Source organism: Solea senegalensis, linkage group LG18 (genome assembly GCF_019176455.1).
Source record: "Solea senegalensis isolate Sse05_10M linkage group LG18, IFAPA_SoseM_1, whole genome shotgun sequence".
Lineage (NCBI taxonomy): Eukaryota > Metazoa > Chordata > Actinopteri > Pleuronectiformes > Soleidae > Solea > Solea senegalensis.
This window is the reverse complement of record NC_058041.1, coordinates 7,430,660-7,456,509: the sequence shown is the minus strand read 5'-3', so window position 1 is coordinate 7,456,509 and position 25,850 is coordinate 7,430,660. Positions and strand designations below refer to the sequence as shown.

The following is a 25,850-nucleotide window of genomic DNA, read 5'->3' as shown; positions in this document are numbered from 1 at the left end:
GCAGAACTCATGCAAAACGCTGTGGACTCTCATGTAATTGTGATGTTCTTACAAAGTCTACAGCTGTCTCCCTCTGACATCATTGTCCAGCAAAAAGTGATTACACAGACTTGGGGCTGGAAGCTCAAAGATAACATGAATCTAAAATGACTATTAAAAGAAGGCTGGGTTTCAAAGTGAGATTGGCAAAGACAATTTATTTAGTTGTTTTTTTTTTCAGCTGCTCAACCTCCAAATTCAAATTACTGCCAGGAACCTGGCCTGTATGAAGCTGATTCTGAAGAAAGGTCTCTCTGAAATCACGTGGTTGCAACATATCAGCTGGGCGGTCTTTAGGTGTGTGAGTGTGTGGAGAAGGGTGTGTGCTACTAGAATGCTGTATGCAACGACAAGTTCAGGGAGCAGAGGCATAGAGGAAGAGATGCTACACCTGTTCATGAACACCTGAGGAGGAAAGAAGAGACTGAGGAGTGTAGAACTTGCAAGAATGACGGTGTAGGATCACATCTGAAAGAAACTCCTTTGGCCAGCTCTCTGTCAACAAGGTAGACAAACAACTTTGTCCACTTAACAGCTATTTTATGTCTCTTGTTTTATGAACTCAGTGACAGATGCCACATTGGTTTCAAAATAGATCCAGCATCTTTTGGCATCTTTTAGAGTATTTGTTTGGGATATTGTAATTTCAACACAATGTGTGTTTTCCAAAAATTTTTTACATATGAAACCAGGACATATTTCTGTCCCCGCACAGTAACACGATATGACAACTGTGACAATATCTGCTAAATGATTAATAAGTATTTCAAGAAGCAATTAAATGTTTTTGTTCAATGATTTACCATTGAGTGTTTAGTCAGTTGAATTACAAAATATTCCATTGTTTATTTTGGAGGCAAACTGACGTGTTTTGATACACAGAAACTAAAACACACAGAAACTGAATCCCGTGAACTGAAATGCTGTGGATATGCTACAACATGATGAACAGGTGTCATTGCTTGACTGGTGAGAATAAGTTAGAATAATGAATGAAGTTGTAAAATATTAAGGTTGTGAGTCACAGGTTTGTCTGGTTTTGTAAAAAGAAAAAGAAAAGAAGCACTTATGCTTGGAGCAATGTGAATTAGCATTGTTATAAAATATAATTCTGTTGTTATTTTTGGTTACTCATTCAACTTTGCCATCATGGGCCAATGGCGAAGCTGGCACAAAGGATGAAACCTGAGAGTGTACTGAACCTTCAGCTCAATTATAAAGGCAGTGTAGGGTGCCCTTGGAGTCCCTCCCCCCCTCTCCTCCTCCACCCTGTCCTCTCCTGGTCAAACATTGTACCACTGAAAGGTCTCTGCAGCTGGTTAGTGATTTCCGATTGTGGCCACAGTGTTCCCTTCTTGCTGTGATCTCTGAGACTCTGTGGAGCGGCTCACCCACACATCACATAATACATGGTAACTTATTAAAGATATCTATGGAGGGCCTCCTTTGTGTCAACAGTGCTTTTTGTATCAAAGGTCACATCTAAGTCAAACATGGCGCACTAAAAGAAATATGCGATCATATTGTGCGGCATGTGTTTTTCTTTCACATTACATTGTGTGAAAGTGGTGCTCACGTTTTCTCAGTAATACTTCATTCTGCAGTTTGATGGAATGTCCACAATACTATGCAAATGCTGGGAAATGTTTATTATGGAGTGACACATTTGACTTTGAGTTTGACTGGAAATCATTCAGGTATAAACACTGTGGCGTGTGATGACTGGGTTACCTGTGAATTACTCAGCCAAGAAGTAACATTAAGACAGAAAGAAAAAAGCCAAAGGGTTCTTATGTAACAAAAGCTCGTCTTGTTCTCAAATTACACTTTGAACATTACCGGTCCAATCCTGTTCTTGCATTCAGTCAAAAATCTTGGTAATTGTCTCCTACGCTGTCTCTCTCCTCACCGTTGCACTTGCGAGGTGCCAAACATCACATGGTGCAGATAAGAGTAAGACGAGTTGTTGTTTTTTTTTTTGCAAAGGGCATGGACTCTTTATTTATGTGTCGGTGATTCATGATAAAAATGAGTCAGCGCCCATTAAACCGGAATCAGAGGCTCAGTGAAACTTGTTAAACTAGGTTTATCAGCTGCAGTTATCCAAACACTGAAGTCAAACCTGGAGGCAAAGTTGTTAAATAAATGATGAAGAGTAAAAAAATAAACATTTCATTCTGTGGGGGAGCAAAGTAGCAATAGATGGAACAACTGAAGTAAAGTAGAGGTAATTCAGGAAGTGGCTGCTGTATTATTTCCACCACATGCAGAATCTACAACAACCTGTGGATTAAATCCCCACACTTTCAACTTTCACACTGTCACTTATTTACAGACAATGTTGTTAATTATAATTTGAAAATGGGTTTCGTTAAATATTTTTGGCTTTGAGAATAGATGTACAAAGATGGACAACAAAGGTTCACAACTTAATTCAGAAGTGCTTTAAGGTAACATGGTTTGTGCCTGTGCTGTAATTCTTTTTTAAATGATTCTTCTGCTTTTACTAAGTTTATACACAGTGAGGCCAACCAACAATCTAAACATCAAAATATTGAATGTTTTGTATAAGAAAAACACTTCTGGGGATCAGGATCAATCAAATCTTTGCATAAAAATGATTGCAACCGAGATGTTTATTATCTAATCTTATCTATCATTCGTGTCTGGGTCTGCTTGGAAACTGCAGACAAAATAGGAAAACGTGATGCTTAGAAATAGTTTTGAGCAAAGTACTCAGGCTTTAACATTGACCTTTTAACTCAAAAAATATAATATATAAATTTATTTATATATGTAATTATCTAAGTCTGATGATTCACCATCATTAAAGTCAATCATTAATTGGAGAGGAATTTATTTTTAGCAGTATGACTGAGATTAGAACAGCTGGGTGTAATAAACTGTAATTGCAGTTTGCAGTAACAGATGAGAATTGCTTCAGATGAAATCATATAAAAGTTCAAAGATCCGTTCACTCTGCTCAATTATTATGCAACTGGATTCTGAGCTTTAAGGGCAGTGTTAAGACAACAGTGTGCTTCTTCATCGTCGGTCAGGGTCTCTTTTTGTCTGACTTCATATCAGATCACATGGGAGAGTCAGACGATACTGTTCAGATGCTCATTAATTTATCAGCTGAGAGTGTCAGGTGTCCTCTCCCATTAGGTTACACCCCCCCAATCATTGAGATGTGCCATGCATGACAAGAAGCCACCTTTAGCATGGTGGCAGTCAGCTTTCCAGGGATTGGTGCACACAGTGTCCTTTTGTTTGTTTGAATGAGGGCAACCTGCTGATCAGCAATGAGTGAATGATGCCACAATAAAAGACCAATTTCACTACGATATGCTGCACACATCATGAATGTTTTAAAGCTAAATTTAAAGAGCATTTTCAATTGTTCCCTCATGCCTGACATATTATGTATAGAGTTTCCCAGTCCCCTACACAGCTGTTCAGATTGGCTGCTTCATCCCTTTAACCTGCGTTATTGTCCCAGCATGTTGCAAAGACACAGCATTTGAAATGAAATGGAATAATATAGTTACAAGTTGAGAGGGAAACTTCTTAAACAGCTGTTGCAGACAAATATTTTAACAAAATTACACAAAAAGTGTCCATGTGGCTGAATAACCTGATATCGCATACCGTATAGAACATATTTAACACAATTAACACAAACAATTGTTTTCTTTGTCTGGGATCCCAATTCAGAACTCTGCCAAATATTTCATGTTCATTTCAATTTTTTTCATTTCTTTCTCTGTTGGCAGCAGCAGCATCGCGACCAGATACTGGTTTTCAATGCTGTATATATACGGTACATGTATGTGTCTATATGCAAGGCAATGTACAGGCAATTGTGTACAAGTGTAAATTTTATTGTTTCTGCGATTCCTCTCCCGAATTAAAAAAAGATTCAACACAACTGTTGTGCCAGAATTTATCATGTATTTTGTGTTCCCTGAAATATTCATGCTAGGTATATATATATATATATATGTATATATATATATATATATATATATATGTATATACTGTATAACAGTATATGTCCATGTGCTCTGTGTCTGTTAGGTCTCTGTTGGTGCGATGGCTGACCCAAGCTGGTGGAAGTTGACCTTCTCACGCAAGAAGAAGTCTGAACCTAAGGTTTTGTATGAGATCCCAGCTGAGTATGGCAGTAACACTGGGAAGAAAGAACACTCGAGCAATAATTCCCCTCCCGACCACATAGACAGCCAGTTCAATGTCAGGCTGGAGAAGATTGTGGACAAATCGGCCACCAAAGGACGCCACGTCAAGGTCTCTCACTCTGGTCGCTTCAAAGAGAAGAAGAAGGTCCGCGCCACGCTGGCTGAGAACCCAAATCTGTTTGGAGAGCATACCCTCGGTGACGAGAACCATAAAAACAAGACTGATAAATAGTGCACATGCTCCCAAAGATACACACCTACATGCACATGCTCATCGCAACCGTGTTATACGTCAGTGTCACGTTTCTAAAGAGCTTTGATGAAGGATGAAACACATGCAATCACAACCATGCTGCAGAGCATGTGCAAGGTGGAGAAACACTTGTAACCAAGCGCCACGCCCAAGTCAACACTGTAACCAATGGAATCACACCTATACAAACAACTGATATCAGCAGACAAGCATTAAACAGTCACCAAAAAAGAGAGAAGCCTAAACAAAGTAAAAGGGACATTTGACTTATCAAAGGTTGTTTTTTTGGTTTTTTTAAACACTAAGCAATAACGTTATATCTATAAATAATGTAACTTAACTGAAGGACAGAGAGTCTGTCTAACCTCAAGTATATTTCATGATTGAAAAGCAACACTAATGTAAATTAATTATTATTTTTTAAATATTATGGATGTGGAGCTTTTGAATGACATTTCCTTTGTATCTCGTATTCAATCAGTGCACAAATGAAGATGTCTGTGTGTTGTGCAACCAAAGCACAATACATTTTTATTATATTTTTTTGTGAACAATGCAAATAGAAACTTGATTGTAATGGCTGCCTCAAAGACATTGTTAATACTTTAGATCTTCTAAATTAAAATCAATAAATAAAAAACTGTTCATATGATCCTTTCTGGAATCCTTAAGAAGAAAATGTGTTTGTGTTTTTATTAAATGTGTTCAAGAGAAGCTAGTGTGTTTTTCACATATAGCAAATCAATCATTTAAATTGTAACAGTGTCTTACTCTCGGTGACATCAGTCTTTTAGGTTACAGTCTGTGCTGGCTGGTTTTGTTGACATGGTGATTGTAAACAGACTCTGACACTTGATACCATATGGCGTGCTTCTACATTTTGTATAACTTCTGTTTGTCCACAGTAACCACAAATACGCTTTAGTCGTCCTCTGGCTGCGGCAGCCCGCTGATCTCTTCTTTAGACTCGAAACTGTCCTACTATGTTTGTCCTTGATATGTTCATATTTCGCAAGTGTTCCAGTGTGCTGCTGACATCTGCTGGCCACAAAATGAGTTCCAAAGAGAACTGGATTAATTCAAGTTTTTAATGGGTAAACAACAAGCTCATTCTCATTAAGTACACAACACATAGTACACTTGACATTTAGCTCAGTTTACATCACAGCTCTTTTAATCTAATTATATAAAGGCAATTAGATCAATTGTCACAAACAGATACAATCGTAGTCATATGTGAGGCCTACATGACTTATTTGGACACATCATTTCCTAGAAATTATATTATGGTCATAAGAAAATGTCTGGAAGGAAATTTACTGTGCAATAGTAATTAAGACAGTGTTTGGCTGATCATTAGTTTCACGTCTCAAATCTATTGCACTGCAATAAAACCGCTTTGCCGTGAATTCCAACTCTACACAGTTTATACTGTTTCATTTCTATAGGTGTTAAAAATACATGAATGCAACTTTTACTCAAAACTCAAGTTGTAATTGAAGCAGATTTACATTATATTAAGAGGTTTAAGAGTGGGTCAGAATCATGACATAAAAGTATAGCACGGTGCATCGCTGTGATCTCAATGCTAAGAAAATACTACTGCAGAAAACGTTGCATTAGATTGCACGACTGTACCTAATAAAGTGGCTACAACATGTATTTGTTTGACTTTAAATTTGAGAAAAACTGATTGTATTTCCTTCCACTTGAATGTCTTGATGATTATTAGGAAATTACAATCCTACAAAAAGGTCTCAACACTGAAAACTGGACACGATAAAGTTGCGCGAGTGTTTGCCGAGTGCCGGTGCGACAGACTGCGATTTCAGAAGAAATAGACAGTTTCCTGGTCCAAAAGGTCAAAAACAACAACAATAATGTTAAATAAATAACCAACATATTGTCAATCATTATTTAACTAAAGCATGTGGAGTTTGCTCTCATGTGTCACCCAGTGCATTTAGTGTAAGTCCAATATTTTTCATTTAATGTCACATGGTAAACGTAAAGTCATCTAACATATCCTACACACAGCAGAACCCACCGACACTGAATGTTAGGTGGGTGGTACATCCTCTAAAAATTAGTACTTACGTCATGTGAGGTAAAGATGGTGATTTTTCACACAAAGACAGCAGATCATATTCATATTATAGATGTGTGTCTCTGTGCTTCCCTGTGTGTGTGTGTGACAGAGCTGCTTCTCATGGAGCCAGTCGCTGATACACCCAGTCAGCCGCGGCAGCGTGCTGAAACTCTCCCAGCTCAGTCTCACCCTCCTTCCGTTTGGTGAACAGGATGCGGTCGTGAAGTCTGTTGGTCTGGCCCTGCCAAAACTCGATTGAGAAAGGCTTGACAACGTAACCGCCCCTGTTTCAGTAAGCATGGCACAGGACCGATAGATATGTTATTTGATGTAAGTTGTTGAGACAGTGTTTCTTCATTTAATGCCTTGTTTGGACCTTTATCTGTAGGTAAATGTCTTCATAGCTGCTCAATGATTATGGATTTAATGATTTCTGCTACTTTTACACTGTTGTACTTGATTTTATTTACAAGACCGATAACTACGTTTTACTACATGTGTCTCGCACTTCAATTTCACTTCAGTTGGCTCCTTTTTACTGAACTCAACTTAACTATAACTTTGGTCAAACTCTTGTTTCTTATGTGTGAGAACCATCATGAAATAAAAAGTACAAATACAACCATCGAAGTGTGTATGCATAGTAGTGGCTCTGCACATCAGCAGCTCTGATTCTCATAATTAACACTTGATATCAGAGAATTAATATGTCAAATCGGCTCTAATATTTTAAGTATATCAAATATAATCCCAACATGCAACCTTCTATTCTTGGTCTGGGCAGAACAGGAGATGCTCACCAATAGTCAGGCATAGGCACTTCTGCGTCCTTGTATTTCTCTTCCAAATCTGCATTTTTCTGCAGCAGATACTAAGAGAGAAGGCCCAGTGAATCAGCCAGCCATCAAAATGTATGTATGCATTACATATGTAACAGAACCGGACATAGTGGCGCTGCTTACCTGTCTGTTTGGAATAGTTGTGCTTTGTTGACTTACAACAGCCCCAATCTGGCTGCTCTTTGGTCGGGAATGGAAGTATTCGCAAGAGCTTTGAAAGGGAAACCGCTCCACATTGCCCTCAATGCGAATCTGAAAACCAACATGAACACTTTTACTTTGAAAAACAAACAAACAAATAAGTATTGAGTAATTGATGGGAACAAGGAAGTTACTGTACCTGTAAGTTTAGGGGTTCCCAGTAGAAGACCAGTGAAGCGTAAGGATTACTGTCCTGTGAACAAAAGTACAGCTGAGTAAAAAAGTCAGAGTGAAAAATTAAAATCAGCTCAGCTTCAGCAGCCCGTCAGCATAAACAAAAAAAGATATGGTCGTTGACCTTTTCTCAGTTACTAAACTTACGCAACATGATACCAAGCTCCACACAATGCAATAACTCGCACATGTGGCAGTGAAACTTTATTCATTGTGTGAAAGTGAATGTGTAGAATGAGAAGACAATTTAAAGTCCACTGTTTGAACAAGAGAAGCAGAAGTAGGGAACACTGATCATTTTAACAACCAGCCCCCTGTTGACTAACCACACAGAGCTGTTACAATTATTTTAATTATTATTGTTTAACCTCCTATTTTCTTTGTTACTTGATTAACAACTTGGTCCAGAAGATGTCTGAACAATGCTAAGCCAACAAGCAGAACTCATAATTAGTCACTGCAGCTCCAATCCAGACATAATGTAACTTAGTCTGAGGAAGCAGGAAACACTTGCAACATACACTATGAATATTAGGGGGACTTTTGTGCTTTTCAAACAAAAATGCATTTTCCCAAATTTCCAGTGCCAAAATACACTAATTACAATAATATAATGCAAAACCATGTTTGAGAAAAGCCCTTTTCATGTCAACGTGTTTAAAATACCGATTTCTAACATACTAAGTATATTTACAACTGACTCAAGAATAACTTTTATGGTGACATTAGGTCACTGAGAGTGGCAGAGGTAATTATAAGATGGTCAGAGAGAAAAAAGCCCTGCACAGATCTGATATTAACATCTTTCCTTGGAGATTCAATCACATATGGACATCATTAAATATGACTGTTCACCACTGGCATTATCGCGCGTCCTAGATACATCGCCTGTGACCACATGTGCATCCACAAACCACCTCTGAATGTGTTTTTGTGATCAGATGTGAGGATGCATTCAAGGACCAAAAGGTAAGAGTTGTCCACAGTGACCGAATCACTCAGTACAGATGTTTAATACCAGGTCTGAACAAGGTCAAAGAAAACCTCAAGTTACAAACCAGTTCAGAGCCTTTTCTGCTCTTGTAATTTGTAAAGAAGCGGAACCCTTCGCTGCTGTAACCTTTCAGGAGCACCATGCGCGCAGACGGACGTCCATCCCTGAACAGGTGGAAATTGGACATTTATTAGATTGAAATACTGTGAAAGAAAATCCAGCACTTCTCATCTTGGGTTGTGGCATTGGTTACTTTGTGGCAGTGGCGATACACATGGCATTGGCCTCTCCGATTTCAGGACACTTTGTGGCTTTATCAAACCAGTTTCCAAACTGCTCGATTGGGTCCAAAGACACAAGATGACCCTCTTCAAAGCACTGTGAACAGAAAGAATCAATAATTGCCATTATTGATTCCCCAATAATGTTTACCCATTTCAAACAGCTCTTCTGTGGATATAGGAAGGTGCCCAAAACTATGTTGAGGAGAAACAAGACTAGTGTCCATGTTTATGAATGCATTTGTTTTTAGTTTATTTTTTTAAAAAAAGATACAGATCTAAAGTCTGTTGTTTCCGGTTTCTGTTTCCAGACCACCACCAAAATGCTGTTGCAATGTTGTCAAATTTAAACCATATAGCTTCCCAACCTGGGTGAGTATTACAAAATGTGCCTTATTCACTGAATCATGACAACAATACTAATACATGCAACCAGCTGTTTCTGCAATTGTAGTTCATAGTCTGGTCAGATTGTTACACAAATAAACCTTACAGCATCGGGTCAAAATCATCATGACCTTACAGTTAAACGCACAGGTCACTGGATTTAAACACTGTACAGTATGTTCTCACCTCCTCGCGCCCCTTGTACCCCTTCCTCATGTCACTCAGGTCCATTGTTGTGCTGTCACTCGTAGACCTCCTGCAGAAACGCGGAGCTAAAACGCAGCGTTGAGCAATAGTCCGGGAGATACAAGCAGCAGGATCTCTCCGAAATAAATTGATATATCTGACCACATACGTATTGAGTATGCGCCTCATACTTGTCAGCCAGAACGTGACGTAACACTGCACGTTCACTTGCGTAAACCAAATGTTTGGTTTCGTAACCAAACTAAATATAGAATTAAGCAAGTATATTCGCATAGATTTTTTAATAATAATATAATAATATGTTTATTCCCCTCAAGTTTAGACTTTGTGTTTGGGTAAAAGCAAGAGTGTGAGCGGAATAGATAAGTCTCAATTCAATGAGCCATGCTATGTTCAGTTCCCCTCGGTTATTACGACATCCAGAATGGGAGACATAAAAAAAATACATACAATTAAAACTATATAAATAAATAAACAAATGTAATGCAATAAAACACGTGGTAAATAGATTAATGTGAAATTTCATGGTTTTAAGTTGTTTCTCAAGCATTGACCTACAATATAGATAAACATGAAGAAAACGTCAACAAACGTGTTTCCAAACGTTTGTATTGTAGGTTAATCTACATATATAGTTGCTTGGTGACTCAACTCAAGCGAATGTACGAACACACGAGAAGAAACACGAATTATTATATTATGGGATCAGCGTCTACGTTTGTTTTGAGTTGATTTTCTTTCACCCGAAGTGAACCTGAACGCATCGTTTGTTTCAACGTAATTTCCCTTTCCGTCATTTCCGGAATCAGAACAGTTTCCCGTTCAAGATGGCGGCGACCTTGTGTTTAAAATTACTACCGAAACAGGGTAGTGTAGCGTCAATATTTCATTCATTACTGTGTCCACTTTTTGTCCAGGGGAGTGGACAAAGGTTACTGTTTTGTGTCCGTTTTGTCCGAACGACCTGTTTTCAGCTATGCTATGGTTAAAAGTGTTATGTGTGGTTCAGTTAGCCGATGTTAGCGGCTGTCATCAGGAGCTGTTTGTATAGAGCTGTTCAGGTGTTTCAACAGATTTGGTTTCTTCCAGGATGGCTTCCCCTGGCTCAGCATGTCCGCCACGGCTCCAAGGCCGTGACTCGCCACAGAAAACCAATGCACATACTCAGACAGAAGCTCATGGCTGTTACAGAGTATATTCCTCCAGTGAGGGTCATCCCTCCAGGCGCCTACGAGTCCCAAACCAAACAAGCCCAGGAGGTAACATTCACACACTCACACCAAGGGAGCAATTTGTGTTTTATATCTTGCACAGGAGGCATCCCAGCCCTTTCTGGACTTAACCCAGCAATCCCACTGCTGATCTGCTGGTATTTTCATACGTGAAAATGCCTTGTTGATGTCAGAAGTCAGAGAAGAAAAGCCAGACTGGTTTGAAATCAGAATCAGAATCACTTTTATTGTCATTATACAGTGTACAAGGAAATTAAAGGACAGCTCTAGTAGTGCAAGCGAAGAGATAAAAGAATAGAAGAAGAAACAACAAAACAGTGCACCAATACCTTCGATAAAAGTTAGAAGAATATGTAAAAAAGTATTCAAAGTATTTACAGTGGGAGCCAGTAAGGGAAATATGCAGTATATGATAGTGCATACAGTACATTGTACAGCAGAGCGGATGGATGTTATTTTAAATATATATTGCATGATAGAAATGATAGAAAAGCAACATTAACTGAATAATGAATAATAAAAACACTACTTAAAAAAATCTCAGAATGCCCAACAGATCAAATGACAAACTAATTATCTTTTTTATTTATTTCAGCAGGATACTGCGTTCACGTTACTTTTGAAGAAGAATCTGAAGAACTTGTTTCAGGAGTCTAAGATGATTGCTGTGGCCCAGAACAACGCCAGCACTGCTGAAGATATGATGATTCTCAAGAACAGGCTTTACAAACATGGCATCAATGTCAAATTCTTCCCCAACCAGGTACTGCTGCAATTGTTGTAATTGTGTTTTTACCTAAGAACACTAGACGTGTTGACTGTGATGTGAGCTCTCCATGCAAACAGCATCTCTTCCTTCCTTTTTTGTACTTCACTGTGAAGTTATGTCTGTTTTTTGCTTGTTCAATTACTTAATCAGATAAATACAGTAGAGAGCTGCAGGAAATTTGCTTGCTTAATTCTTTAACTATGAACCCTAAGGTACCCCATAGACACCATAGTCCAACTAATTCTGTCTCCACAAGTAACTTGTACATCTAAAAACAAGGCATCATCTTTGATAAATATATTGATAGTAATAAAAAAATGTTTTCTAAGTTCACTGTCAAGATAATTAAAAGCTGAAACTGATCTTTATTCATGGTCTTTTCCAGGTGACACTTTCTTTCCTCAAAGGCAGTATTTACAGCAACATGGCACCTCTGTTCATTGGTCCAACAGTGCTGTTTGTTAGTAAAGAGCCAAAGGTCAGCGAGATGCTGAAGACTCTGAGGTCCAGCCCACAGATGACGTTACTGGGTATGTTATCTTATTTGTCTGCAGGTGTCGAGAAATTGTAAAATAGAATAATTCAAATGTCTCTTATGTAATCATACATACATGCTCAGATACATTTGCACATGCTTGATCACCACAAGAACGTACGAAAGGGAGATTTACCTATATGTTAAGAAACAATCCAAAGTGATTTTTTTGATGGCAACAAAACCAATATAAAGGTTTGATTCAATTCCATGTGCTCTATGTATGTTTGCAGACTGATATGAGTAACATAACAGCAAGTTAAAAAGTTTCAGTTATCCCACTGGCAAATCCAGTATTTAATATATTATAATACATCTCAAAAAGTAATTCAAAATCTAACCTAGTATGTAAGGTTTCATATTAATTAAAACAGTTGAATACATTCATCCAACATCCCTTACACCTGGTTCTCAGTGCAGAGTGTTTGTAATGTTATGAGCAGACTTGTGTTCTTCCATTTTATTTTCTCTTCTCTTTCAAAATACATAATCTTTTATCATCAACATAATGTAACTGCGGCACTTCTGTCTCAACAGGAGCCTGTATAGACAACACATTACTAAGTGTAGAGGGGATTGTGAACTACTCCAAACTGCCAACAATGACTGTTGTCCAGGGTCAGCTGCTCAGTGGGCTAATGATGCTGACATCCCACACTTCCTCCATGCTGCAGCATCACCCAGCACACTTGTCGGCTCTGCTACAGCAGCACATCAAGCAGCAGAGCCCCGACAGCAGCATGGAGGCAGGTCCTGCAGCGGAGAAGGCCACATAGAGCTTGGGACTTTTCCTTTCCTCAGAACAGTGAGGAACTGTAGACTCGGATGAACACCTTAACATTTATTTTAATTTGATAGCAAAGTTCCGGGCAGTTTTTGGGACTGGGAAAAAAGTCTGCACAATATTGCAAACATTTGTAAATCTTCTTGTGTGCATCTGCTCTATGAGCAATGAAGATTCTTTGGACATGGCAGGTTTCAGTGGAATTAAACTTCCTGATGACGTCTTGATTGGACCATACCGCAAACATCTCACTCTGACTTTATTTAAGGGGATATAAATAAATAATGTTAAATTCATTTGGACTGAATTGTTTTCAATTTTCATATTAACTACTGCCGGTTTGCTGGGAAAATATTTCCACTTGGATAACTGGGTCAGCATTTAAATGTCTTTTTTTAAATTGTCAAACATTAAATATTACCTACAATACAAGAACACAGTATACAGTGCCAGCTGCCACAGGTGTAAGGTTTAAGTAGCATTATGAAAACCACTCCTACCAAAATAAACACAAGTGGTCAAGAGCTTGATAGTTAATCTGCAGATTACAGCATGTTAATCTGGGTCAGTTAGTTTATTAGGGCTTGCTTTACTGAGTGAAGCACACATCACTCAGGCATTCCTCTCATCACCACACTGCTCTCCAAATTAAGGGATTTTAAACACTCTTAAAACATGTTTTTATTCTAAACTCTAAGGAAATGTGACTAATGTTGTCTTAATAAAAGGCTGGAAATGCTATAATTTTTGAACGAATGAAGGGCCAAATACTGGCGTTATATTGGAATATGATGGATAAATAAGAATTGATTCCAACATGACTTAACAAGCGCAGTGACAGTGAGTGTAGGTCGGTTAGGTTTACCTTCCTCCACCACATCTCTCTGCTAGACACTCGCTGTAATTCCACCTAATGCGGATAATGCCCAGCACATATTGCGCACGACGCGCGCTGCCTGCGACGCACAGTCAGTTCTTAGATTTAGAGTTCAGAGAGGGAAGGGCCCGCGATGAGATTGTAGTCAACGCGATTTAGTATCGAATGAAACATGTAGACCGTCTTCCAATTTGATTGCAGTTTTTTTTAGATATCTATTATCGATGGGAAAACGTTTTGTTTGTGGACGTGGTGACTTTCCATGGCATTTCGACCATCTAACTGGACTTTTTATAGATCCAACAGACTCGCAGGACTGCGCCAGATAATGAAAGACGCGGGTGGATTTCAGGTAAGAGTTCTTTATGATTTTTACGCATTAGATTAGTTAAGTAAATCGGGTTTTTTTTGTTTGAACGCAATATTGTTCAAATAAAAAACAGTTTTGGTGAATTTATCGACACTTCTCTGCACACAAACAGAGTCACTTGATTAAATTATTTGTTGTAAAAGTAGAGCTAGAAATGTTCCACACTCATTCATAGAAATGTATCAGATCTTACTGGCTGCAGTAAAACATAAAAGAAAGATTATTATTATTAACTGTTGTACATCCGGGTCAACTGACTTGATTTGTTGGCATCTATGAGTATAATGAGCTTGTGATGTCACTTGTTCTGTGTCAGGTATGAGGAATATCTGCTTTCTGATTAATCATCAGGACTATGTTTTAGTTTCAATGGAACAGTTATTTTTATACCATTAAAATAACAAAAGAACCCCAAAACATCTTGTTTGCATCTAGTATTTCAGAGGCTTTAACTCTGAAAAACATAAAGCCTTATGGAAAGGGAACTTTAATCGCACTCAGTGGGATTACGTACACACACACGCACACAAAAAAACAATTTACATGCAGAATATTATTTATTTTCATCCAAGGGTACACACAAGATCAGAAACCTGCAAATCCCTTCATCCTGTTTCCACCACATGCTCTCATCACTGAGGTCAGTTTCCCTGATCTTACATAATGGCAAGCCTGACTGTTTCTGTCCAGCTTTATACACATATCAGTTTAGATCAAATGTGCCACTGATTCAGCATCCTGTGAGATGAACTACATTTGTTTCTGCTGAATGATGTGGTCTCAACTGCATAGCATGTTCATTCAGCAAAGAAAAAAATTAACAAAGGAAAGAAAAGAAACCTCAGAATTGGTGCAATAATTACTTTTGTTAGTCAATATAAACTAATATGCAACTATTTTGAAAACCAATAATTAATAACTGACGTTATTGCTCACGAAATAATGATTTCTGCCATTCAAATGTGATTTTTCACATCTGTCATGCTTTGAAAAAGTAGATATTTGCTGTTTTGTAGATATTGTGTTAATAATCTGGTGCGATTACAGGGTGAGTATTTTGAGTATAATTGCCACAATGAAACAAAAGCCACAATAAACACAAGTTAAAGATGAATTTGATCCAAAGCTTTATTGTTATGTTTTTCAAGATTGTAATATTGTCATAATTATATTGTTACCGCTATCAAACCTTGTGAGATTTTTTTTTTTACTTTTTTATTTTGCAAGTAAAAAGTAAAGTGTTGACAGTATCACATCATAGAAACAACATTTTCAATTGCCTACTGTTAACTTTTTATGTATGAGTCAGTTCTTCTCTCTGCCTGCATTGCCTCTTTATCCGAGTGACAAGGTGCTAAAAGCATCCCTTGAAAAACCAATTAAGCTGAGGTTAGTAATCCTCTGCTTGGCCGTGGTGTCACATAGACATTATACCTTCATGTGCCCAACTCATAGTGTCCTAAGTGATGAAGATACTCATGATAATAGCATCTTCCCCCTGATAGTTAATGTAGCGGTAAGTTCAAAGTAGAGTTTGGAATTTGCCCAAATATTATGACACTTTGTAGAAGTCGTTGCACTAATTCTTAATATATTTCTATTCAGTTATTAATCTATTTCATCTGCAACAACATTGATTTCCACCAGTGTGATTAAATATGGATCCAATTAGCTATTATCATTTCGAGTGAGTAATTTTTATTTATTTATGATATTTATTTATATACAGATAAGTAATACTTTTCAGAAATAGCTGATATTGACTCACACATAATATTCATTTCATTTTAGAGGTCAGGTAAAGAATTTAGCTGATATATCAGCTAAATTCACACAATGACAGTATTTGTGTGACTGGAGCATGCCGCGAAAGAGTAATACTGTGTCTCACTCATCTTCTAAAGGGTTAAAGGTCACATCTTTTCTCTTGTGTTTACCTTTGTTACACAGGTAATGTGCACTCTAAGATGTGATTCACCCATGTACAGTAATGTGGAAAAAACTGGGAATTTAAGATTCAGAATGATCTAGAGTATCCACGTGTATACATGAAGCATTCATGGCAACACACTCTTGAACAGAGAGCTCAGCTCTGGATTACTGGATTAGAAAGAGTCCTGTCTCTTCTTCCCCTGCTCTCTTGATTCTCTTCATCACTTTCAGGGTCATTAAAAATATGCATAATAGTTCATGCAAGGACACATTGTAGTTGTATATTTCACTTTGTATATGACATTTGAGATTGAATGTGGGGATGTTGTCCAGTGAGTTTTGAGTGATTAATTTGCTAATCTAAGATCAAGAGGCAATAATTATGATATTGAATTATGGTCATATTTATTTGGGAATGAAAATCCCTGTGAAATGTGAAATAACATTATAATCGCTGCCCTGCCTTTGACATCCTCACATTTTTCTGCACTGCAGTAATGGCTCCAGCTAACAATTTTATAGTGGTTAATCTGCCAGTTATGTTCCTCTTCTTGATTTATAAAATAAGAGTTTGCCAGTAAAACACCAGAAAATAGTTGGAATGCTTGTTATATTTCATCATAGACATGGGTGATTTCTTTAAATGCCTCGTATTATCCAAATAAAGTTATTATCAGGACAGTTGACTGATCAGGTAATCAGTGCAGCTCTACACCGCTATGGTCGATGTGTGTTTCGATTTATATTCTACTCTCGGCTTCAGTAATTAACTAATCCTGACCTCACAGTGGTGTCTCGGTGGATTAGAGTGGATCTCTCTCGACAACCAGCCAGGCTCTACAGGGACAGAAGTGTGAGATCTGCTCCTGGAGATGGATTCATACGCTTCTCAACTCAACCGCAGCCTGTCGCTGGCGAGTGGCCTGGAGAAGTCGTCGCCGACGTGGAACAAAGCGTCCCACTCTCGGAGCAGCAGCACAGTGTCATCTCGCCACTCCAGACAGGTGACGTTTGTCCACATGTTTGACGAGTATAGTATTTTTGAATTTCTATGTTACTGTAATGCAGTCTGTATTACTGTGACAATAATCTGGGAATAGAGAAAGTAACTATGTGCAGCTTAAAAAATACAACAAATATAACTTTTGCTGATTATTTTCTATTGATTGATTCCCAAAAAGTGTTAAAATGTAATGTTATTAAGTAACCTCAGGTATTCTTTCCTGTTCATGCTGTAGATGATCAAAGATTGGGAAGTCATTGATGACCTTCCTGTAGAAATGCACATGGGAGGTGACCATCCTCAGGATATGACCACCCCGGGTGTCTGTGAAGGATATCTTCTCAAGAGGAGGAAGTGGCCACTGAAAGGTTGGCACAAGGTGAGAAATCCATTCAGGCTTTCACCTTGACATGAAAATAAAGAAAATTGAACAGCCTTTAATGATCTCTTCCTCAGAGATACTTTGTCTTGGAAGCTGGGATTTTGCGTTACTCCAAAAACCAACAGGACGTGAGTCAACATTACATTTAATAACATGAGTTTTCGCCATATAGATTTTGTAAGGATAAAACTAATCTTTTTATCTTATTCCTAAGGTCTCCAGGGGGCGGGTCCAGGGCTCCCTTGATGTTAGTCTTGCGGTAATGTCAGTAAATAAAAAATCAAACCGCATTGACCTGGATGCGGGGGACATTCTCTATCATATGAAGGTAAATGTAGTTCTCAAACACGTTTCAGAGGATGAAGTCAAACATACTCTGTACACCATGACTTGTTTCTCTCACCAAGGCAAAGAGTCATGAGCTCTTCTACATCTGGATGACCAAACTACAAGCCCACCGCCTGTTCAAGAAGAACGAGGCAGCGCAAGTTCACAGCGGCTTCATCCAGACTTTGTCTCACAGCGCTGCCGTTGGACCAGCTCAGAGAAATGGAGATCTGGTGAATGTCACATCAACAACAAGCAGTTGTACAAGTGAATCTAAAGTCAGTGATGCATTAACTCCTGTGTCCCTGTATGTATGACGTCATCAGAGCTCCACAGGTGTGATTGATTTGGCCCAGGCGTCAGGAGCGCTGCCCTCGGCTAACACGGCTGTCAACAGAAAAGTTTCTGCCTGGCTGCAGCAGAGTCACGACCCAGACAACTGTGTTCATGGTAGTTCTAATATGTTTATATGTCATAACCAACTATTATTTAGTATTAAATGGTATTATATTATATAGAGAGGAGTGAGATTGCCAGACCTCCTTAATCTTTTCTCTCCAAAATGTGAGCATGTCCACATAAATGTTGTCTGACCCCTTAGTTCCTGAAATCAAATGAAATCTAGCGATGCCTCTGAATGTTTCTTGCAGAATTGAACCGATGCCATTTGGACTTGTCTGAGCTAAACCGCTTAATTCAGAGGCTGCAGGCGCTGGAGGTGGGCCAGGCTTTCACAAATGGAGACCTGCAGCGGATCATCAGCATGCAGGTAGACAGTGGAGGGACATGGCTCCCTTTGTAAATGTAATGTAATGTAAATATGTGTATCATTATATACATATATTGCTTTAATATATCCTCTATTTTTATTACAGAATCTTTCACTTGAGAAGCCAAAGAAGGCAAAGTCAGGGAAGTTGTGGGGCCACTCTCGCACACTGTCTACAGTAGAGGCCTTGGGAATTGTAAGAATGAGCTGTAACTTCCTTAATCACTATTTGCATTGCATTGTATTTATTTAGATATCAGTCCACCAGAACACAGTATAACAATGAAATGATTCTTATCTAGAGAAAATTGAGTAAAATAATCCTCTTTTCATATCACAGCTGTCCTCCAGTCACCTGAGCAGTTCATCTCACCTCGGCGCATCAGTGCCCTCCATCCCGGACTACGTCTACTCTCAGTTGTCCCCTCCCACCGTCACATCACCCGAGTGCAAGAAAATCCAGCAGGACATCTGTTCCACATCGTTACGAGGTCAGAGAAAAATCCATGCAGCGTACGCAGTATTACCATGTGATCAGGGTGAAAGCCAATGGAGAAATGTGGGACTAAAGATAAGGATATCCAAACCTGTCTGCTGTTTAAATCCTCTCGCCACTGTCCTACACACCTGTGTCTTTAAATATACATGTACAAAGTATTTTGTTTTCACTAACATTACAGCTTCAGGCACCCTGGACTCCTAAGACTGATAAAAAAATAAAAAAATGATCATACACATCCTGTGGTAAAGGATGTTTTCTGCTGCGAATGTATTCACACCAACTCTTCTCTGTGTGACCCTTCAGTGCTTGCATCCCTGAAATCAGTTCACGAGACTCTGTCCCAGGAGAGGCAGAAAATACAAGAAGTCTGGGAATCTAACACCATCCACCAGTCCAACACGTTAACTGAGGTGAGATTCATGTCACAGCGTTCATCCAGATCCTCTCGTACCTGTCCCTGTGTGGTTTTTAAACGCTTGTTTTCTGCGTTTCATTCTTCTTTCTTTTCCACACTCATTAGCCTTCAGCAGAGCAGCATTCATCCCTCAGGCCTCCTTCGGTGGCCGACTCGGGTGCAGAGTACTTTGATGCCAGCGACGACGTCGTCTGTGGTAGCTCCTCTGAGGTGTCTGAAGAATCGGGACTCAGCGATGGAAGCACAACCAACTCGGAGCCAGAGGAGGGACATGGTGGGAACATGTAGTTAACTTGACGACACATATGAAAATAGATGTGGTCAACAGTGTTTAGGGGCCACTGCACTTTGACAATTATAAATGATTAATAGTTGATTCCTTTCACTAACATTACAGCATCAGCCACTCGCAAGTACCGCGCCAGCATTTCCAAGACCCCAAACAGTGTCGTTCCCAAGAGCACTGGGCGTCGAACCACATTACCTGCTCACTGTCCCGACAACAGCCACGTGGGCCTCATGGCTATCCTCTACAATAACATAGGCAAGCACCTCGACAGATTAGATCACCCTTCTGTGCTTTCACACAGAAATGATGACAGTATACATATATACGTATTTGTATTTCTTTTTCGTCCTCAGGTAAAGACTTGGCTCGAGTGTCCATGCCTGCTGCTCTCAACGAGCCTGTGAACCTGCTGCAGAGACTGTGTGAGGAGCTGGAGTACAGCGAGCTGCTGGACACTGCCAGCAACACACCAGACCCCTATCAGAGGATGGTGAGCCTGCCCAAACACACGCTGCTTTGTAGGATAGATGGGAAACAAACAGTGACAACAGAGTCACATTTGCTGTTGTGTGATAAAACAATATAGTAAGCCCACGCCCCTACCATCTTCGTCCACAGCCCTTCCCCCAGCTGCTGCAAATGCACAGAATCACTTTACACTCAGGACTGTTAAACTTGATGTTTGTGCAACAACCAATGTCAGAATGTTTACATCGCACTGTTTATTGTTCTCCATCTATGCTCTATTTTGTAGCATTGTATTGTATCTTATTGCATTTGAGTCCTTTTTGTTCTTATTGTTTATTGCTGGTCTCAGTAAACTACTGAACAAAATTAATTGTACCGCAATGACAATAAAGTTCTTCTCCTTCTATATGTCATCATTAATTGGTACAAGTGAGCAGCATTTTTAAACGTGTGCACAAAAAAATAATTTTCACTGGACACCCACGTCAGATGCGTTCACAAATGACATTGTCCAATGCGCCTGTTTGTTTTGCTTCTGTTGGTTTGTGTCTCCATTATTCTGAGAAATCACTCTTGATGAAAAGACCTTTCAGTGCATCGTTTGATACTTGTCATAGTATTAGGTGAAACTTGTTTTTTAAATAAACTCCTCCATTGTCAAAGCATCACTCCTTAATCAGTTGGTGAAGTATGGGGTGCACCGAGACAAGGCAATTTTGTTTTCTTTGGTGGGGGTAGGAAAAGTGACACTGGAACATTTTGTCTTTGTTTTGATTTTTTTCTTAGTTTATTGCATTCATTAAGTGTAAGTCCAGCAACTTCAGTCATCTCAACAGTGCGCAGGTTTTGGTTTCTGTTTTTTGATGCTTTCAATGGGAGATATTAAATTAGTGGATGGCTACTTACAGATAATGAATAGCATGCAAATAATTGTTTCTATCTATTGCAGGTTTACATTGCTGCCTTTGCCATCTCTGGATATTCCACTGCAACGTTCAGAAACCGCTATAAGCCCTTTAACCCGGTGCTCGGGGAAACCTACGAGTGTATCAGAGAAGATCGAGGGTTCCGCTTCATCAGCGAGCAGGTATCCAAAGAAAGAAACCTTTAAACCTTTAACAACAGAACAGATCTATTCAAACTGGGAAAATGAGATGGCCAATTAGCTGGCAGAAGCTCGGCTCAGTAAATTAAGATGATCCGTCAAATCTCTGATCATGTTATTAAAACAAACGACAGACATTAAGCTGCAATGTAATTATTATATAATTATTTCATTATAATAATGAAGTATCTTATCCAGCATGAGAACTTGATCGAAAGTAGATTGAACTTGTCCTCCGCACCAGGTCTGCCACCATCCGCCCATCTCTGCATGCCATGCAGAATCAGAGAACTTCTCTTTCTGGCAAGGTGAGAATCATAAAACCAAAAATCCGTTTTTTTAAAAGCTGCCACTGAACATGTATGTATTAAATATTGCCATCGCCCACTTGTTTACATTTGTCAACAGACCAGAGATGGAAAAATAAATTCTGGGGGAAGTCATTGGAGATTCTGCCAACCGGAATGGTGAACGTGACTCTTCCAAGGTAAACAATTTTAATTTATTCTCACCAGGCTTAGGGCTGTGTTTGCAAATTGATTGCAGTGTCTGTGGTAGATGAGGCGAGGCGCTAACCATTATGTGTAACTGAGAGTCATATTTTTTGTGAAATAATGGCGTGTCCTTTCATTAGAAATCTGTTGGGAGCAATGAGACCTGACACAAGTTCTATAAATGTGATCGTTATCACCATCAGTCAGCCGCACAAAGCAGAGACAAGACAAACTTTCAACCATCTGTCCATATGTTGCTTCTGCCGCTGTACTTGCCCTGGTGTTTGTAATGATGTGATATACAAACTAATGTACAATGAAGCTGTTTCCATGTTCGTCCTGAAAAATCCATGTAAATAATGGAATTACAGATTCAAGGTAACATCTTAATGATTATTTTCCATTTATGTCAAACAATAGCATAACTGCTGACTGACGCTAATCATTTGTTTGTTGAGACTTGTTGTTTACAGGGTTCAAATGTTGTAAAATGTTTTTTTTTTGATTTCACAAAATCCAAATCTTTCAGTGACTTTTTTGGCTGACCAACAATTTTTCGATAATGTAAAACACAGACTCTCTCCTCTCGGAGGCTGGAATCAGAGAATGTTTGCCCGAAATCTGCTTCCCTGAAGACTTTATCTCTGCACTTTCTAAAACTAAACTGGTTTCCTCAGGTATGGTGACCACTATGAGTGGAACAAAGTGGTGACCTGCATCCATAATGTCCTCAGTCAGCAGCGCTATCTGGAGCATTACGGAGAGGTCACCATCAAAAATCTTAACAGTAGCGTGTGCACGTGCAAGATCACCTTTGTCAAGGTGAATTCAACTTTTGCACATTTCTGTAACATTTAAATAGCATCTAGTAGCATCTAGAGTTTTTCCTAACAAAGCTTTGTTTTATTCTAGTCCCGTTATTGGGGCTCGGACACAAACAAGAACGAGGTGCAGGGCATGGTGCTGGATCAGAGTGGGAGTGTCATTCACCGATTTGGCGGTCTGTGGCATGAAGGCATCTTCTGTGACACTCTGCCGACTCCAAAATGTGTCTGGAAGCCCAGTGAGTGAGGGTTGACTTTAATGAGACCAGATAATTGTTTACATTCTTATCCCTTTTTTGTTTATACAACTTCTTGTTCCGACTCTTTATTGTGGATACGCTTAGGCTGACAGACTCCTTTTTGCCAAAACTGCTAATCTATATAAATCCAGACACGTGTGTGCAGCAGCTCACTTGAAAAGCCTTTGTCACCCCACAGATCCCCAGCCAAAGGATCACCTGCTGTATTATGGCTTCTCCACCTTAGCAATGGAGCTGAACGAACTCACCCCTGACCTGGAGCCTCTACTGCCCCCTACAGACAGCCGTCTGCGCCCAGACCAAAGGTGAGCAGAGCTGAAGATGCCAGTGCAAAATAATGTTCTAATTTATTATGCAGTACAGCCCTCCAACACCTCTGAGACCGACGTAGAGTGGTCTGCTTGTTATAACAAATGTAATATCTAAAGAAGGAGAAGCAGGAGTAAGTTATTATGCAGTACATTGCTTGAACAAGCTACTTTATGGTCACATAATAGACACTGCCCACTGCAGTTTTTAGATCTAGATTGAAAATGCTTCTGTTCAAAGTGATTTTGAAGTGATTTTTCCTTTTAGCAAATTGTTATGGAATTATATATAAAATAAATACCTGTCCTTGCCTTTTCCTTTGATTAAATTCTTTGTTTCACGGGGTTTCTGCAGACTGTTGGAGGAGGGTCAAGTGAATGAAGCGGACAGAAAGAAAGACGAGATAGAAGACATACAGAGGGATCGTAGAAAAGCGCTCGCTAAAAGGGGCGAAGAACATGTTCCACACTTTTTCAAGTAAGTTTCCAGTTCCTGTTGATAGATTACATGAAAGATGGATTTTATAATTATGTCATAAAATACCCATTGAAAGTGTTTTGTCACAACAAATGCCAAATAAAGGTTCTTATTAACAACAAAGGCCATAAAAACACAACTTTACAGTGTCTTCATAATGATAATAATAACAATAATAATGGTAATTATTATACATATTCCTCAAAATACTTACATTTCTTAGGTGGTAGATTATCCTCTTTCTGTTCCTGTGCAAACAGTGAATCACAGAAAATTGTGTAATAATAGTTTTTCTTAATTCTCTTTCAGGAAAGCCAAAGATTTGTGTGGACGGGACGTGTGGTTGACAAACGGCTCTTACTGGAAGCTCCGAGAGGATCCAGGCTTTGTTAATATGGACAACATTACTCTGTGGTGATGATGGTTGGAGTGCAAAGTGACAGCAGACACTAAAGAATATCTGTGGAGGATATTTGAACAGCATATATGAACTGCTCTGAGTGGAGATTGTGCTGTTTTTTTTTTTTAGACAAATTCACTCAGCATTCATATACTTATGTTGAAATGAATACATTTTTTTTCTGAAACATAACAATTAGCATGTTGTAAGTAAACATTAAAATAAAAACACGTCCTCCAGCTTACAATGCAACAATGACTCTTCCTACTTTGGGAAAATGAGGCACCAAAATGTTGCGTTTTGTCATGTGTAAGCTTTAATTTCATGAATAAAAAAAAAAAAACAACAGTACATGACACAATTAAGCCACCTTTAATAAATAACAGTTCCCCCTTCAAAAACCTTCATCCATTATTTATTTCTGCATTGCTATTTATAAGCTCTCATCGAAAGAGTCAAAGGAGGATAATTGCTCCCTTGACAGAAACAGTGCACATGGAACACACACACACACAAATAACATGCTTGTTTCTTGACCCTTCTTCACGCCTCTATTTCTATATTATACAGTAAAATCTCTGGAAACACAGCTTCCACACACACACAGTCTTAGCTTCTCTCTCATGGAAATGTGTGTTTAGGGAAACACAGATGGGAAGGGAAATGGAGGTATCAAATGTTTAATAACGGATTTGTGGTTTTGCTGGAGTTAATTGCACTAGCTGAGTTATCCAGCAGGGGTCGTTCTCAAGGATGGATTAGTGAACAGGCCTACCAGGCTGAAGGGCTCGGGGCCCTTTTCTCATCTGTGCCCAGGGGCCCACTGGCTCATAATCAGTCCCAGGTCGTTCCTGAGGTGTGTCAAAGCTTTATTTCTTTTTTCTTCTGCTGCTGTTTTATGTATGATTTCATGCACTCGTGCAGGTGCAGGGTCACTGAGGAGACGAGCATGCAGCAAACTACAGAACAAGTAATTGAAATCATCCACTGGCCCGTGTTCGTTGTTTTTGAAGGCAATGATCAAACATGTTGTTTTCTATTAATTGCACTTGAAACAAGAGTGGAATCATCACCTTGTTCTCAATATAAACATTAAATAGTACAAAATTATACAGAAAACACGTTTTTTTTCCATCACTTGATCATAATAATATGTCTGTTCTGTTTCCAGCGTACAATTCAAATTTTAATTTAATTAATTAAATGACAGTCCTGTGTGCATCAACATCACTCTTTAAGACCAAGTGCATCTTTTTGATTGTCTTTAACTTCCAGCAAGACTGATGCAAATCTCAGTCTTTATACACTCGTATAAAATTAGCTTTGCTGAGAAAGGAGCAGTTTAAATAACACAAGAAATAAGGCAAACAGTAGCCAGAATCTTTCTTTCTTTCTTTCTTTTTTTTAAATTTACAGAAATAATCACTATAAAACAACCCCACACCCGTCTGAAAATATCTACTACATACTAAAAGCAAAATCTGTAAAGGTGCCCGATACATATTTTGTGAACTATTGTCATAACGTAAGTGTAATTGCTGGTTTGTATGTAAGTATACTTTCATTTGTTGATTAAATATGTTGTGTCTGAAGACCCTGTATTTCTGTAAAATAGTCACAATGTTTAAAAATCAACAAAGTTTACCCTGGTCCTTAAAGTCTAG

The 25,850-nt window shown here is 38.8% G+C and overlaps 4 protein-coding genes across 5 annotated transcripts; 3 read left to right on the top strand and 1 right to left on the bottom strand.

Annotated features, from left to right (window-relative positions):
- Positions 1 to 363: 363 nt before the first annotated feature.
- On the top strand, positions 364 to 5,143 carry prr15lb (proline rich 15 like b). The gene is made up of 2 exons (XM_044014332.1): positions 364 to 545; positions 4,120 to 5,143. Exon 2 carries the CDS (start codon positions 4,135 to 4,137, stop codon positions 4,468 to 4,470), a length of 336 nt encoding a protein of 111 aa, XP_043870267.1. The 5' UTR covers positions 364 to 545; positions 4,120 to 4,134; the 3' UTR covers positions 4,471 to 5,143.
- Positions 5,144 to 5,565: 422 nt separating this feature from the next.
- pnpo (pyridoxamine 5'-phosphate oxidase) lies at positions 5,566 to 9,987 on the bottom strand. Its single transcript, XM_044014331.1, has 7 exons — positions 9,643 to 9,987; positions 9,042 to 9,166; positions 8,853 to 8,952; positions 7,760 to 7,813; positions 7,543 to 7,671; positions 7,381 to 7,451; positions 5,566 to 6,864 (listed from the first exon to the last, which is right to left on the bottom strand). The coding sequence occupies exons 1-7, from the start codon at positions 9,934 to 9,936 to the stop codon at positions 6,699 to 6,701; spliced, it is 939 nt and encodes a 312-aa protein (XP_043870266.1). The 5' UTR covers positions 9,937 to 9,987; the 3' UTR covers positions 5,566 to 6,698.
- Positions 9,988 to 10,468: 481 nt separating this feature from the next.
- mrpl10 (mitochondrial ribosomal protein L10) lies at positions 10,469 to 13,279 on the top strand. Of its 2 annotated transcripts, none has more exons than XM_044013522.1 (5): positions 10,469 to 10,530; positions 10,753 to 10,922; positions 11,494 to 11,658; positions 12,050 to 12,194; positions 12,737 to 13,279. In XM_044013522.1, exons 1-5 carry the CDS (start codon positions 10,491 to 10,493, stop codon positions 12,973 to 12,975), a joined length of 759 nt encoding a protein of 252 aa, XP_043869457.1. In that variant the 5' UTR covers positions 10,469 to 10,490; the 3' UTR covers positions 12,976 to 13,279. The 2 variants fall into 2 exon arrangements, with proteins under 2 accessions (XP_043869457.1, XP_043869456.1); XM_044013521.1 differs by having other exon boundaries at positions 11,491 to 11,658.
- Positions 13,280 to 13,350: 71 nt separating this feature from the next.
- On the top strand, positions 13,351 to 25,778 carry osbpl7 (oxysterol binding protein-like 7). The gene is made up of 22 exons (XM_044013519.1): positions 13,351 to 14,212; positions 16,951 to 17,166; positions 17,401 to 17,544; positions 17,622 to 17,675; positions 17,762 to 17,875; positions 17,955 to 18,107; positions 18,201 to 18,324; positions 18,525 to 18,643; positions 18,750 to 18,839; positions 18,984 to 19,134; positions 19,449 to 19,555; positions 19,666 to 19,834; positions 19,958 to 20,104; positions 20,203 to 20,339; positions 21,267 to 21,404; positions 21,667 to 21,730; positions 21,831 to 21,909; positions 22,594 to 22,738; positions 22,829 to 22,979; positions 23,179 to 23,305; positions 23,664 to 23,786; positions 24,096 to 25,778. The coding sequence occupies exons 2-22, from the start codon at positions 17,035 to 17,037 to the stop codon at positions 24,202 to 24,204; spliced, it is 2,577 nt and encodes an 858-aa protein (XP_043869454.1). The 5' UTR covers positions 13,351 to 14,212; positions 16,951 to 17,034; the 3' UTR covers positions 24,205 to 25,778.
- Positions 25,779 to 25,850: the final 72 nt, after the last annotated feature.

What these genes read in the sequence shown, in the direction of transcription:
- mrpl10 (XM_044013521.1), top strand. Translation starts at nt 10,491, where the DNA reads ATGGCGGCGACCTTGTGTTTAAAATTACTACCGAAACAGG. An exon ending in AAAATTACTACCGAAACAGG is followed by an intron (nt 10,531 to 10,752) that starts GTAGTGTAGCGT and finishes GGTTTCTTCCAG; the next exon opens with GATGGCTTCCCCTGGCTCAG. An exon ending in TCAAATTCTTCCCCAACCAG is followed by an intron (nt 11,659 to 12,049) that starts GTACTGCTGCAA and finishes GGTCTTTTCCAG; the next exon opens with GTGACACTTTCTTTCCTCAA.
- pnpo (XM_044014331.1), bottom strand. Translation starts at nt 9,936, where the DNA reads ATGCGAATATACTTGCTTAATTCTATATTTAGTTTGGTTACGAAACCA. An exon ending in TGTATCGCCACTGCCACAAA is followed by an intron (nt 8,953 to 9,041) that starts GTAACCAATGCC and finishes CCACCTGTTCAG; the next exon opens with GGATGGACGTCCGTCTGCGC. An exon ending in GCAGAAAAGGCTCTGAACTG is followed by an intron (nt 7,814 to 8,852) that starts GTTTGTAACTTG and finishes TTTTGTTCACAG; the next exon opens with GACAGTAATCCTTACGCTTC.
- osbpl7 (XM_044013519.1), top strand. Translation starts at nt 17,035, where the DNA reads ATGGATTCATACGCTTCTCAACTCAACCGCAGCCTGTCGCTGGCGAGT. An exon ending in AGTCCAACACGTTAACTGAG is followed by an intron (nt 19,556 to 19,665) that starts GTGAGATTCATG and finishes CACACTCATTAG; the next exon opens with CCTTCAGCAGAGCAGCATTC. An exon ending in GGAGCCAGAGGAGGGACATG is followed by an intron (nt 19,835 to 19,957) that starts GTGGGAACATGT and finishes CTAACATTACAG; the next exon opens with CATCAGCCACTCGCAAGTAC.
- prr15lb (XM_044014332.1), top strand. Translation starts at nt 4,135, where the DNA reads ATGGCTGACCCAAGCTGGTGGAAGTTGACCTTCTCACGCAAGAAGAAG.